The sequence below is a fragment of the Gekko japonicus genome, unplaced genomic scaffold (genome assembly GCF_001447785.1).
Source record: "Gekko japonicus isolate JY-2015 unplaced genomic scaffold, Gekko_japonicus_V1.1 scaffold623, whole genome shotgun sequence".
NCBI lineage: Eukaryota > Metazoa > Chordata > Lepidosauria > Squamata > Gekkonidae > Gekko > Gekko japonicus.
In genome coordinates this window covers 548214-561832 of record NW_015174293.1, presented here as the reverse complement: position 1 = coordinate 561832, position 13619 = coordinate 548214, and the positions used below count along the sequence as shown (strand labels likewise).

General features: G+C 52.8%; 1 protein-coding gene across 1 annotated transcript in view; it reads right to left on the bottom strand.

Annotated features, from left to right (window-relative positions):
- FN1 (fibronectin 1) overlaps positions 1-13619 on the bottom strand; it is a 102222-nt gene that overhangs the window by 29131 nt on the left and 59472 nt on the right. The window contains exons 19-25 of the mRNA XM_015424056.1: positions 12377-12649; positions 11229-11495; positions 9030-9124; positions 6776-6944; positions 4695-4781; positions 4156-4347; positions 975-1247 (exon numbers count right to left, since the gene is read on the bottom strand). Coding sequence (XP_015279542.1) covers positions 975-1247; positions 4156-4347; positions 4695-4781; positions 6776-6944; positions 9030-9124; positions 11229-11495; positions 12377-12649 — 1356 coding nt within the window. The remainder of the gene's footprint in view (positions 1-974; positions 1248-4155; positions 4348-4694; positions 4782-6775; positions 6945-9029; positions 9125-11228; positions 11496-12376; positions 12650-13619) is intronic.

The following is a 13619-nucleotide window of genomic DNA, read 5'->3' as shown; positions in this document are numbered from 1 at the left end:
GAACGCCGCTTGAGTCAAAAGACATCCAAGGAACAGACAAAGAGTACCATGCACAAAAACCCTCTCAAGGACAAAAGAAAACGTACTACAGAGTCAGACCCATGCAAACATTAACTAGCAAACTATGGTGCATTCCACGATGATAAAAACTGCTGTAAAGCACTGTCAACCTCAGACCTCCTGGATTCGAAGCCATATTTTATGGCACTTTGTTTAAAAAACAGACGGTCCGTCTATGCCCATCTTTGCAGAGCCAGGCTTTGGCGTGCCAGCCAGCAGGAAGGCCCCGCTTGCCCCACAGCAGCTCCAAGACGGGAGGACCATCACCCCCCCCCTCCGTAACACCAGCATGCAGACGAACGGGGAGGGTGGCCCCCCCAACGACTTGACTTGCATTAAAACCAGGCAGCCAAAGTTTCCCCACCACCAAGGGGGACACCGCTGGCTTCCATGCGGGACAGGCTCTCAAGGTCATTTCGGCACATGCACTAAGACGACTTTCCACAGACTGCCACGCCTGCCACGAGCGTGAGCTTGGAGGACTCTTCCTTTCTGCCAATTTGTTTTTTTTTGCTATTTCCCCCCCCCCTGAAAAGCCCTGTTGTTAGGGTTCTGGAGACTGCCATATTGCCCCCCCCCCCCCCCCCCGGGGGGGGGGGAGGGAGAGGGAGAGCGAGAGACAGCCAATGTGGCCTGCTTCATCCTGAACACGCATTTTCAAGTTCCCGCTCAGAGAGGGACTCATGGACAGCAACGAATTAGCTGAGGTAACCGAGACCCGCAGCTCCAGGCGGCTGGAAGTAGTCAAAGGCGTCCGGCCCCGCGGGGCTCTCTGGAAGGAAAGCCACCCCCTGCCCTGCCCAGCCCAGCCCCTCCCCGGGGAGGGGGGGGAGCCAGAGTCCTCCAAGCAGCTAGCGGCGGGGGTGTGAGGCAGCCCCCTCTCCCCCGCACGGCCGGTCTTCTTCGACAATCACCCGTTTGCTGCGTCAGCGTGGCAGGGGCGCTCTCTCCGCCACTAATGAGGGTGATGACGCTGATCTCATAGTCAATGCCGGGCTCCAGGCCGGTGACCGTGTAGTATCCTACCGAGGAGTCCACAAAATCTTCAAAAATGGGGACACTCTCTCCGGCCACCACTACGGTGATGCGGTAGCCGATAATGGAGGAGGCGTTTAGAGGGGTCCACCGCAGGCCGATGCTGGTGTCAGTTATGTCAACAAAGCCCAAGTCAGTGAGCTGGGGCACCTCTACGGGGTGAGAGAGAGCAGACACCAGGAAGCAGGGGCAGGCGGAGGCGGAGGAAGAGGAAGAGGGGGGGAAACAAAAGCAGTGACCATCATCAGGTTGCGTGAATTAAAAATGAAAGCGACAGCAAAGTCATTACGGTGATATGTGAGAGGCCCTGGGCAACAGCACACCATTCGCAGCGCACAGCAATCAGCGGGGGGTATGGTGCAAAACCCCTTAAAGCACCATCCAGGACAGCTACAAGCTTTTACACTCAACCTGACGCAACCGCCTGCCAACAATAAGTGTGCCGGAGGGAGCAGCTCCCGCCCAGGGGAAAAACAAAGTCTCCAGGTGACGGAGCTCTGAGGGGTGCCAGAGAGCCGCCCAGCAAACCCTTTCCATTTCGCTTCTGAAGTCTGAGTCCTCTGCTGCAGCAGACACGTTTACCAGCCTCCAAGCTTTCCTCCTCCCTAACGTCATTTGCAGCTCTTAACAGCTTCCCTGGTTAGTGCGGGACACGCCGTGTGGGCAGGTTCAGTGCTTTACCAGATGGAGCAATGGCTCAGACCAACCAATGTCACTGGTTCAGTCTGTCAGACCAAAACCAAGCCTCTGAACTTGGACTTATTCTAGTGGCATCCGATGTTCCCTCTAAGCTGTGGATCTCTTGTGAGCAGCAAGTCTTCTTTGTGAGCTACTGGCATTAAAAGTTGTGAGCGAGCTATTTGGCTCCTGCATAAATTAGTTTGCTCTGGAGCCCCATCCTCCCTGAGCCAAGACAAAAATATGTGTGAGACAGAGGCTAAAAAACTGCAAGCTAGCTCACACTCACTCAGCTTAGAGGGAACACTGGTGGCATCCCACTTTTCAGGCCCATCACACTGAAGCAACCAGGGCAGCTCCTTCCACAGCCTCCAGTGTCCCAGGGACAGAATCTCCCAGAGCCTCCCAGCGACGCGGGAGAGAAGCAGAGGTGGCTGGCCAGTGTGTGGCCGCAGAAGAGGCAAGCCACCCGCAGACATCCGCTCTGCCTGTCCGTGATGGACACAGGTGGCATCCACGTGCCTTCTGGTCAGCCCTTTGCCTGTGCAGCAGGACGGTGGGAAACCGCTGGTTGAGCGTTCCGGTTAGCGGGGAGGAAGCAAACTCCCTCTCTGCCCCCCCCCCAGGCACTTAAACATCACAGCCCGTCTCATTTGGTCTGAAGGCTCCCCAGAGTTGGAAATCTGTAATGGCCCTCCCTCTGCACGTGATGGGGAAAGGGAGCAACAGCCAGAAGGGAACAGGCAAATATAAGAAGAGCAAACTGTCTTTAGGAGAAGGCAGACAGACCACTTGAGGTCTGCGAGGAAAGCAAACCGGGGCAACAAGGAACACCCCCACCCCCACCACCGTGTCAGCACGGGAGGAACTTATCCTAATTAGCCAGTTAAGGTGGAAAGACAAAGAAGCCGTATACCCAATGCAGGGCAAAACACTGTGTTAACGAGCAGGGAGCCCTTCGTTCACCACCTGAGAAAGGCAATGGAAAACGCTGCTGTTTATGCTGCCATATTAAATGGCTTGGCCCCGAAAGTCCAGCTTCCAGAGAGAGAGAGAGAGAGAGAGAGAAGAGGCCCTTCCATCCACAGAACGGACCCTTTCTGCCCCTCCCTCCACCTCAGGCAACTGAACACCCCCCCAAGCGGTTTCCAGCCTCCCCGGAGCAGACTCCCCAAAATGCCGTGGGAGGGAAAGGCGGGAGAATCCGGTTCCACTGATGGAGGCACCCTCTTGCCAATGGGAAATTTAGCCTGGGCCTAGAGTTAGAAGCGTCTTCTTCCATTGTTTTAGGGACCCCTTTTGTCCTGTTGTACAAAACAGTTATAAAAATATACTGTGCAGAACCGAAGAAACCTGTTTCACATTTCCCCCCAAATGCCACTTATCTTTGAGGGATGGGATTAGCATATCACCTGTTTTAAAAAAGCCCTAAAAAGGCCTCCAAAGATGCCCTTTTGGGTACTTCTTTCCTTCATAAAGTGACATTAGATGACAGGCGTGATTGCTTGAAAGAGCTCGTGCCAGCGCGTTAGTTTACCCACCGGGCAAAGGCTGCCTTGGCCAAAGCACAGAAACGTCAAGCAACGTTAACAGCAAGCATCTGTCTGGGAACCATCTTGTGGCCGAGCAGAAATGTAGGGACAGCCCCCACGCCGGGGGGGGGGGTCGTAACAACGCGGGGGGGGGGGGGGGGCCAGACTGAGCAGTCTCAACACAAACAGAGCTTGGAAAAGACACTCGACGCCAGTACTTTGGAGCACATCAGAAAGAGTGAGAAGGTCCCTTTCATGGGACGACAGCGGCCAGGTCCCACGGCACAGAGGAGGGCCGACCTCCAAGCAAACACCCACCACAGAACCAGGTGGGCCAACGGAAGCGTCTCACTCCTTGTGGATTTTGTGGGCTCAGTAGGGTGAGGATCTGTTTCTGGTCATCCGCTGGCCGGGCTCTTCAGAAAAGAAGGGTGTTGGCACTACAGCTTGTAGGCCTTGCCTCACAACCCCCGTAATTTGGCCAGCTGACCCTTCTTGGGGCCTTTCCAGCAGCCACTGTTGTTGTCGTGTTTTGCTTTGTTTTGAAACGGCTACTGTCAGCTCAAAAGTCACTGGATCCCTGGCACTGGATGAGGTACCCTTGGGCAGATCTGCTGGCCCATTTTATCTGCCCCTTGTGCAGAATAAGGTACATAGCAAAATGACAGCTGTTCTCTCTGCGGCGTGTGGAGAAGCTACCCCTGCCTGCAATATCTTGGGATTTGATCCTAAGTAAGCCCCTCGGGAACAACACAGGCCTATTTCTGAGTAAACGGGATCCGTGAAAAGTGAGTCCACGTGTCCAGGTGGCTTGCAGGACTCCGAGTCACGGCTCAGTCCCGAATGTTACCTTGCGTGATGGTTTCGAAGATGGGCACGCTCTCCTGATCGTCTTTGACAGTGTAAACGCTGACGTTGTACTCCACACCGGGGCTCAAGTTTTCAAAGATGCAGGAAGTCTGCTCTGCGTGGACCAGTTCCTCCAGGGTGTAACCCTGCTGTCCGTTTGTAGGGACGGTAGTTATCCTGTACGCAGTGATATCTGCAGAACAATCATCAGAGAGACAATGAGTCTATTTTAACCAATAAGTGGGAACCACCCAGAGTACCTGCTTCTAATACTCACGGAACCCGAGAGCGCATGAGTCCTCCCCACCGACTATCCCACATAATGCCGCGGTGATACACGTACTAAACCAAGAGGGCCCTTGAATATAACCCCACATTCTCTCTCTAGGTGAGTGTGTAGGCATTCAAGGCCTCACAGTAAAACCACAGTTCGTTTAAACTAAAATTTGTTGCACAGCCCCTGGTTACCAGTTGCATATGAATTAAGCGATAAGCAAGCAAAGTCACCGTAATCTATGATGTACTGTATGGCCAAAATACCTGGAGTTGTACTTCTTTCCCAAGAGACAGTGAGGATCCCAGTGTCTGGGTTAGACTCCAGGCGCAGGCCGGAGGGGGGTGAGACAGCTGAAGGAAAACAAAATCAAGAGTGAAGACTTCCCCAGACAATGCAGCATTTTCTTCCTTGAAAAGCAAAGTGTGAACCGGAAACGCTTCAGCACCTTCCCAGAGCTCCTCTGGATGGTGCAGAGTAAACAGAAGAAGAAGAAGAAGAAGAAGAAGAAGAAGAAGAGATTGGATTTATACCCTGCTGCCCTTCACTTCCAGAAGGAGTCTCAGAGCGGCTTACAAACTCCTTTCCCTTCCCCCTCCCCACAACAGACACCTTGTGAGGTGGGTGGGGCTGAGAGAGCTCTTGACAGGAACGACTCTTTTTCAAGGACAGCTCTTGTCAGAACTACGGCTTGCCCAAGGTCATCCAGCCAGGTGCGAGTGGAGGAGCGGGGGAATCAAACCCGGTTCTCCCAGATTAGAGTCTGTGCACTTAGCCACTGCACCAAACAGAACCTTCCCCGTTTCCTTCACGCTACCAGGGCAGGGCTCACTCCAGCACCGCCCCAGAGAAGCGGGTCCCACTAAGGATATCCACGTGCGCTGGGCCCGAGTGACTGGCAGACAGGCTCTAGCAACCCCAACGGGGCTCCCCTGTGGGCAGGCTCTCTGTACAAGGGCGCTCTGGGGAGGGGGGGGCTCTTGGCAGAGTGGGCGGGGCAGCCAAGGGCAGCCAGAGAGGTCTTTGCAGCAGCCCTCCAAGAGGACCCTTCCCACTGAGGAGGACGGGCACCAGAACCGGCTGAGTCGAGTCCAGCGAGTCCAACCGACCGACACAGGTGGGGTTTCCCAGACCTTCAGCCACGGTCCATCCATGAACCAAGGCCAGCCTCCTGCCCACCCCTAATGCTGGTAGCATCAAAGCACGTGGAAGGAGAATGTCTGCGCACTCAACCACTACACCAAACAGAACCTTCCCTGTTTCCTTCACGCTACCAGGGCGGGGCTCACTCCAGCACCGCCCCAGAGAAGTGGGTCCCACTCCACGTGCGCTGGGCCCGAGTGACTGGCAGACAGGCTCTAGCAACCCCAACGGGGCTCCCCTGTGGGCAGGCTCTCTGTACAAGGGCGCTCTGGGGAGGGGGGGGCTCTTGGCAGAGTGGGCAGGGCAGCCAAGGGCAGCCAGAGAGGTCTTTGCGGCAGCCCTCCAAGAGGACCCTTCCCACTGAGGAGGACGGGCACCAGAACCGGCTGAGTCGAGTCCAGCGAGTCCAACCGACCGACACAGGTGGGGCTTCCCAGACCTCCAGCCACGGTCCATCCATGAACCCAGGTCAGCCTCCTGCCCACCCCTAATGCCGGTAGCATCAAAGCACGTGGAAGGAGAAGGACTGAGCCACCCGTCACGTCACTCGTCAGTGGCAGGAATTCCCCCACATGCCCAGATCTCTGGGCTCAAGTCAGGGATTTGCCCAATTTATTTCGTTAGTAGCTCCTACGTTCCTTAGTCCACATGACCCTACTGGATTTAGTGAGACTCTGTAAATGACTAAGGGGGGGGGGGTCTCTGGCCTTAGATCAGGGGTGGCCAAACTGTGGTTCGGGAGCCGCATGTGGCTCTTTCACACATATTGTGCGGCTCCCGGCAGGGCAGCCGGGGAAGCGAAGGGGAGGCACGCCTCCTCCTCCCCCATCGGGTGTCCCACAGTGTGTGTCCGCCTCCCTGGATAGGCTTGAGGCCGGGGGAGCAGGGAAAGAAAGCGACTCTAACTTTCAGAGTGTTCTCAAAGCCCCCCCCCCCCGCCTACAAATTTCATTGGACAAATAAATATCAGTATCAATATCTGTTTTTACCCCTTTTGTTTTTATTTTTGGCAATCTCATTTAATGTTAATAAGCAGCAAATGTGCCTATTTGCCAATAAAAACGGGTGTGCCATATCTGTTCATGTCTCGCGGCTCTCAAACATCTGACATTTGTTCTGTGTGGCTCTCGCGCTAAGTGAGGTTGGCCACGCCTGCGCCTTAGGTGATGACTGAGCCTCGTGCAGTGGGATCAAGGAGTCTTACGGGTGACGATGGTCTTGATGATTGGTGCGTCCCTCTCTTGGCCGTCCGTGAGGAGAGTGATGCTGTAGACGTATTCCATGCCAGGCGTCAGGCCAGAGATGACAATGCTCCCCGACTCGGAGATGACCTCCCTCGGTGCTTCTCCGCCTTGGCTTGGTCGCACACCCAGCTGCAGCACAAGGGAGCGGGAGCCGTTCACTATGACCCCTGGAGAAGGACCGGGTGTCCCTCCTCCCTAACAGGAGGGCGGCTCTGGGCCTCCCGTGTCAGTCGCAGAAGCCACACACGGCCAGGGCCCTCTGCTGACAAGCCCAGGAGCTCCACATATGCAGAGGGCTCCCAGAGGATGCACAAAATCACGACTCCGTTAACTGGTTGTTTTAAGGAAATAACCTAAAAACCCAAGGACTAAATATGTTAAAGAAGTAGAATGCAGACCGCTCAAGGCCCTGGGAATGACAAGAATTCGGAGGACAGACATTTCCAAACTGTCCTCCAACACGATTCCTCGCAGGGTCCCGGCCTGTTAAGAGCTCCGATCTGCATAACTACACGCCAGCTACCGTGCACAGAATTTACATTCGGGCAATAAAACTCAGTTATTTGAGCATCTCAGATGTACATTTGGGGAAAGCAAGCCTGGATGTTGCTGAGAAGTTCTAGAGGGGCGCGTGGGCTGGCCAAACAAAACAGGAACCTCCTGGCAGGTTTTTGGGTCAACCCCTCGGGCCTCAGTCCATTCATGACTGTTGAGGAAACTTCTGAAGTGGATAGCTGGAGAGAGGCAGAAAGCAGGTCTTCCAGCTTTCACGGGTACGCGTGAGGAATGCATTCCACAGGGCCAGCCTCTCTGGCAGCTGGAGCACTGAGCCGGGAAGAAGCCACACACCTCCCCCAACAGGACATCCCTTTGCAAAGATCACAGAAGGTCTCGTGGGTTAAGAATGGGCCATTTTAGCACAGGGGATGCTCAAAATGTCTTAGGCGCCACAGGGCTCAGAGGCGGCTGTGTGGCCAGGATGGGGGGCTGCTTATCTGCCGCCACGATCCTTCCCTTGGGCCTCGATCTGTAATCTCCTGCATCCACCTCCCTTCGTCCCAGATCGACCTCCCTTCCAGTCTTCTGACCCACCGTGGCTCCAAGCAGCTTATTCCAAAGCATGTCAGACACCAAGGATTAGTTTCCAGTTATTCGACTCAAACCACCCGATGCATGTCGGCCTTATACATTCTGGGCCCAGAATAAGAATCTGCTTGGTGCAGAGCCCGGGGGGGGGGGTTGTGCCAAGCGCCCACCCCCCAGCCTGCTAATGCGGAGAGTCCCCACAGGAACCTGTGGCTGCACACTAGCCCGACTGGGTGCGGCCGTCTTGGTGGTGGTGGAAACTGCCGTCAAGTCACAGATGACTTAAAGGCGACCCCGTAGGGTTTTCAAGGCAAAAGACGAACGGTCATGATCTGGGCTGTGCAAGCAAAGGCCTAGCAGGCTCAGGGAGCCTGAGTTGCAGTGGGAGGAGGCCTGGCCTACAACTCCCAGAAGCCCCTGAGAGGTTTTGGTGCCAATTTTAGCCAATCACAGAGAAAGGGGACTTATAACAAAAGAGCTGGGACAGAACAGCTGTTATTTCTTCCAAGAGAGCAGGGCCAGAGGGAAGGCTGCTGCAGGGAAGAGACCCTCACCCTGAGAGGAAGGGTGAGCAGATTGAGGCCCAGCTGAGACAGTGAGCTAGGGACAGTAAGTTTGGACGCGTTAGGGGCATTTGGTCTCTTCTCCCTTCACCCCCTTATTGATATTGTTCTTGCACCTTGTTCGTTTCCCATATTGGGCTGACCTCCTGTAAAAATAAACCTTTTCCTTGTTGTTCACCTGAAGGTCTTGGGAGGGTGCTCTGGGTCTTCTCAAGGGAACCTAAAACCAGAGTGGTGGCAGCGCCAGGTGACCCCCCCACCTGAGCTGTGACATGAACAAAGGTGGTTGGCCGCTGCCTTCCTCTGCATAGTGACCCTGGACTTCCTCGGTGGTCTCCCACCCGAATACTAGCCAGGGCCGCCCCCTGCTTAGCTTCCGAGATCAGACAAGACTGCGCTAGCCTGGGCCATCCGGGCCAGGGCCTTCTTTTGTTAGGGTGTTTTTTAAAACAAAAACAAACCTCTGTGCCGCCACCCCCACCCCACCCTGTAATCTGGAGCCATTTGCACGGCTGCCGTGGAAAGTCACAGTGCAGGAAAGGCGGGCCCAGGCGCCATTCCCTACCTTGAAGCCAATCCTGGGCGCAGGAGTCCAGGTGACAACGATTGAGGTCTCCGTCACTTCCGTGTTATAGGGGGGAAGGGAGCCCAGGCGCTGCACTGTGGAACAAAACACCATGAGGAGAATTCCCACGGAGCACGACCAAGAGATGAAACTGCCTTTGGCCCCAGTCCTCACAAGAAACCTCAGGCACTCACCTGGGGGTTGTATGTGTTGCTTTAATATTAAAATGCATTGTTATTGATTTGTGCAATGGAATGGGCATGGACTTTTCTTAAGAAAACATACAAATACAGCATGTATAATCAGCATGAATACTCTTTCCTGAACCCGTATTTCCCGTTTTGAAAAGGAAACGAACCCACTCACTGGCACCACACAGTCTCCCCTTCATTCCCACATTCCTTTCTGATTTCCTAAGGCTTGCTCTGACCATTTCATCTCAGCCTGAAGAAAGGAAAGAGAAAAGACAGAAGGAAGAGAAAAACTTGGGCAAAAGGAAGCAAGCGACACGGACGTTCGTTCTGCAGGGAAAAGAGTAAGAAAGAACAACAGAAGCTGGAGGAGTCCCCAGAGCACCAAGACAGAGCTGCCACCAGCTCAGCGGGCAGAAAAGAACCAAGCAGGGGCACCCAGAGGGGACCTTAACATCGAGTTCTGGACTAGACGTCTAGAGCTTTTCACTGCAGGACCCCCTGGTACAGGCAGCACCTCACCTTATGTAGTTCAAGTGGCTGCACGGCAGACATCACGGCATGGATCCGGAGGAGCGTTTCCATGTGTGGAAGGATTTCCATCTGAGGAGCGGAACTTCCTCACCTCCGCCCTCCGGCCGCAGTCCCCAATGGTCCTCTGAAATGCTGTGGCACTTTGGGTGGCAGTGGGAGGCAAGAGGGTCACGCTCCACAGGTGGAAATCCCACCCTCAGTGGAAATGCTTTTCAGGATCCCAGCCCGTCATCTCTCTACAATACTCAACACAGTGTTCCTTCGGGGAAGGCAGCAACGCTGCTGCCTCTTGGTATTATGAATGTACGTGGTTTCTTAATAGAATTATTGCTCCATGGCGAGACCACATGGCTTTTGGGACAGTGCTTCACCCTGCAAAGGTGCATCTGTCAAGATTGATCTTTGTGGAACTTGTCACTGCTGGGTAGGATGAAGGCAAAGCTTATTGACCCTCTTGAAGGAATGCTGCCATCTAAGAGGGTCAAGCTAACATAAATTATATATAAAAATACAAATATTTATGAGGGTGTACACATAACTAAAACATACATACAGTTAAAGGAAATAGTCTAAATATCAGACTCTTAAAGCTTATTACATTCAGAGCTGATAGTTATACATGCCCAATTGATGGGTAAAACGTTTGACCAAGAGACCATATGCGTTTTGGCCCCTTTGGGCCTTCCCCAGTGGTCAATATTCTTTATTTTACAATGACACACATCCAGAAATACATGCATAAAGAATTACATACATACATACATACATATATATATGACCAGATGTTTCTGTCTTCTATGCTTTGCATTTGCTACAAGTTTGTATAGTGGGCCATAGATATCCCATTCGTCAGGATGTGTGTCACTTTGTGCATGTATTTCTGGATGTGTATTATTGCAAAATAAAAAAAATTGACCAAAGGGGCCGAAACGCGTATGGTCTCTTGGTCAAACGTTTTACCCATCAATTGGGCATGTATAACTATCAGCTCTGAATGTAATAAGCTTTAAGAGTCTGATATCTAGACTATTTCCTTTAACCGTATGTGTGTTTTAGTTATGTGTACACCCTCATAAATATTTGTATCTTTATATAATTTATATGTTAGCTTGGCCCTCTTAGATCGCAGCTACATTTTGGGTTGAGTCCCGTTCCTCCCTTTTCTTCTCCCCTTTAAGGAATAACAGGCCAGAAATCCCAACAAAGGTTAGGCAGCAACCAGAAACTCTTTACAGCTCTTCGTTGGGACTACCAGTAAACGCTGGGTACTCTTTGACAAAGAGAAACCTTAGGACATGGAATGAAACGGGCAGACGTCCCCACAGATTTTTGTTAGAACACTGATACTATAGCCAGAACCTCACACCGTTTCACAACAAATGCAGATTTCGTTTCCTGGGCCTGAGACCATCACTGAAGTACCGCTTTCAGGAAAGAGCTGACGGAGTGGAGGAAGAACCACAAAAACACTTACGGGTTGAGAAGACCCCCGTTTCGGGGCTGCTCTGCTGGTTGCCCTTGACGGCCACCAGGGACACGGTGTACTCGGAGCCGGGCTGCAAGTTCCTCAGCAGGTACCTGGGGGCCGAGGGCCCCAGAGTGTGCTTTTTGGGCTGCCCGCCTCTCGTGAGCCCCACCGTCAGCACGTAGCCTGTGATGTGGGCCTGGGGGGGCCTCCACGTCACCAGCACGGTGGAATCGGTCTCGTTGACAAACCGCAAGTTGGTTGGGCCATCGAGTCCTTGAAGGAAGAATCAAACAACTCCTCTAAATCTTTGGTTCTCCTATCCAGACTGTTTACTGGTTTCATTATTAGCACATAAGAGGCAGCTCCAGGCAGCTCACAGTTCCAGATCTTAAAACACATGAAGTACAATAAAGCCCAAAGTAACAACCCTTCCCCCCCCCCGCAAAAAAAAATGCCGGCAGCTGACACCTCGTTAAGACCCCCCAACCGTTGAAACAGCCTGGCAGAGCCTCCTTGGAAACCTCTCAAGATGTTGCCTCCCTCCCCCGCACCTCCTCAGGGGGGCCCACCCCATCGGGGGCAGGGGCGGCTCCCACAGACAAAAGCAGGGGCTGGCACACTTCGTGCAAGGAGCACCCTCACACCTCTCTACTTATCCGTAAGCTGCCAGGCACTGAGACACAGGCAAACTCCTGCCCACACTTTCTTAGCCAAGTGAATGGGCTTCCCCCAGACTTTTAATCCTCACCTGGAAAAAATGGTTGCCCAAAAGCACAAACAGCCAAATCTCCACAAAGAATGGTCTCAGAAATTGGGGGGAGGGCTTTTGGCAGCAATGCACACAGACACTTGGGCAGAGTTTTCACTGAGGAAGGAACCCATGTCTGGCTACACCACATAGAGAGGGATTCGTGTTTGCCTCTCCGTGCCCTAAAAATCCCATCCCACAGGGAACGGTCATGCCAGGGAGGTTCTAGCCTTGCCTTTTCACTAACATCCTTTTTTTCTATGTGCATGAAATCCAAGTGCGTGGAGGGACCCCGGCTGCACAAGCCCTCCTCCTCTGCAGCGTGAGGCGGTTTAGCCCAGGCGGCACTTCAGGCGTGAGGACTAGAGAGCACGACACTGAGTAGCTGTAGAGGAAGTGCACTTACTGGTCACTTGCTGTCCAGTGAGAGGTTTGCTTTCTCTGCCTTGTGCCAGGGCGTAGATCTTGAAGAGGTAGGTCGTCCCAGGTAACAGCTCAGTGACCTCTGCGAAGGAGTACCTGGTCACGGGCAACTTCTGCCCGTGTTCGCCCGGGCGGTTGACGGGGATCACTTCCACTCGGTAGCCAGAGACGGTGCTCTCCGGGGGATTCCACATGATGGTGATTTTGACGTCTGTGACATCCACAAACTGCAGATCTTTCGGGGCAGGAATCTCACCTGGGTGAAGAGACGGGCAAAGGACATTCCTCACTGAACTATAAACAAGACGGCAGCAACAGGAAGTTTGCTATGGATCCTCCCAGCACCACAAGGACCACAGCTACCCTCCTCTTACGGCTGGTGAGAGGAATTACTTCTTGATGGCAAGGACCGCAAAAGAAGCTACACCTGACATCACATCGCACGCTTTTCTACAGGGAGGTAGATTGAAATTGTCCACTGAGACCATGGCTAGTGACATGGACTGCCTGACAAGGTCTCGAGATAGCAAGAGGAAGGTTGCAGGCTTAACTTGTACTGGAAATTACACTGTTTCTATACAAATGCTAGAAGTGTCTGAGGTAAAATCGGGGAGTTGGAGTGCTTGGTGTCGGAGGGAAAAATAGACATATTTCAGAAACTTGGTGGGATGAGGAAAATCAGTGCGATACGGTGATTCCCGGTTATATATTATATCGGAAGGATAGGGAGTAAGGGTTGGAGGTGGGGTGGCTCTGTATGTCAGAGAGGGTATAAAGTCCAGAAAGATTGAGAGGCTAAGAGAACTGGATTCGCTTCTGGAAGTTCTATGGGTTGAAATAAGGGGCCAAAAGGAAACTTAACACTGGGAGTTTGTTATCGCCCACCAGATCAAAAGATAGAGGAGGATTATAAAATGATGAATGAATTCAAGATAGCAGCTAGACAAAAACACTGTGTCGTAATAGGTGATTTTAACTACCCACACATTGATTGGGTCAATATGTGTTCTAGTCGAGAAGAAGAGATTGAGTTTCTAGATACTCTAAATGACTGTGCTATGGAGCAGATGGTCATGGAACCTACCAGGGGAGAGGCAATCCTTGATTTGGTCCTAAGTAACACTCAAGACCTGGTGAGAGATGAAAAAGTGATTGCACCACTTGGGAACAGAGATCATAATGTTGTTGAGTTCAACATTTGTACAAATAGAGAATTGGCCAAAAAG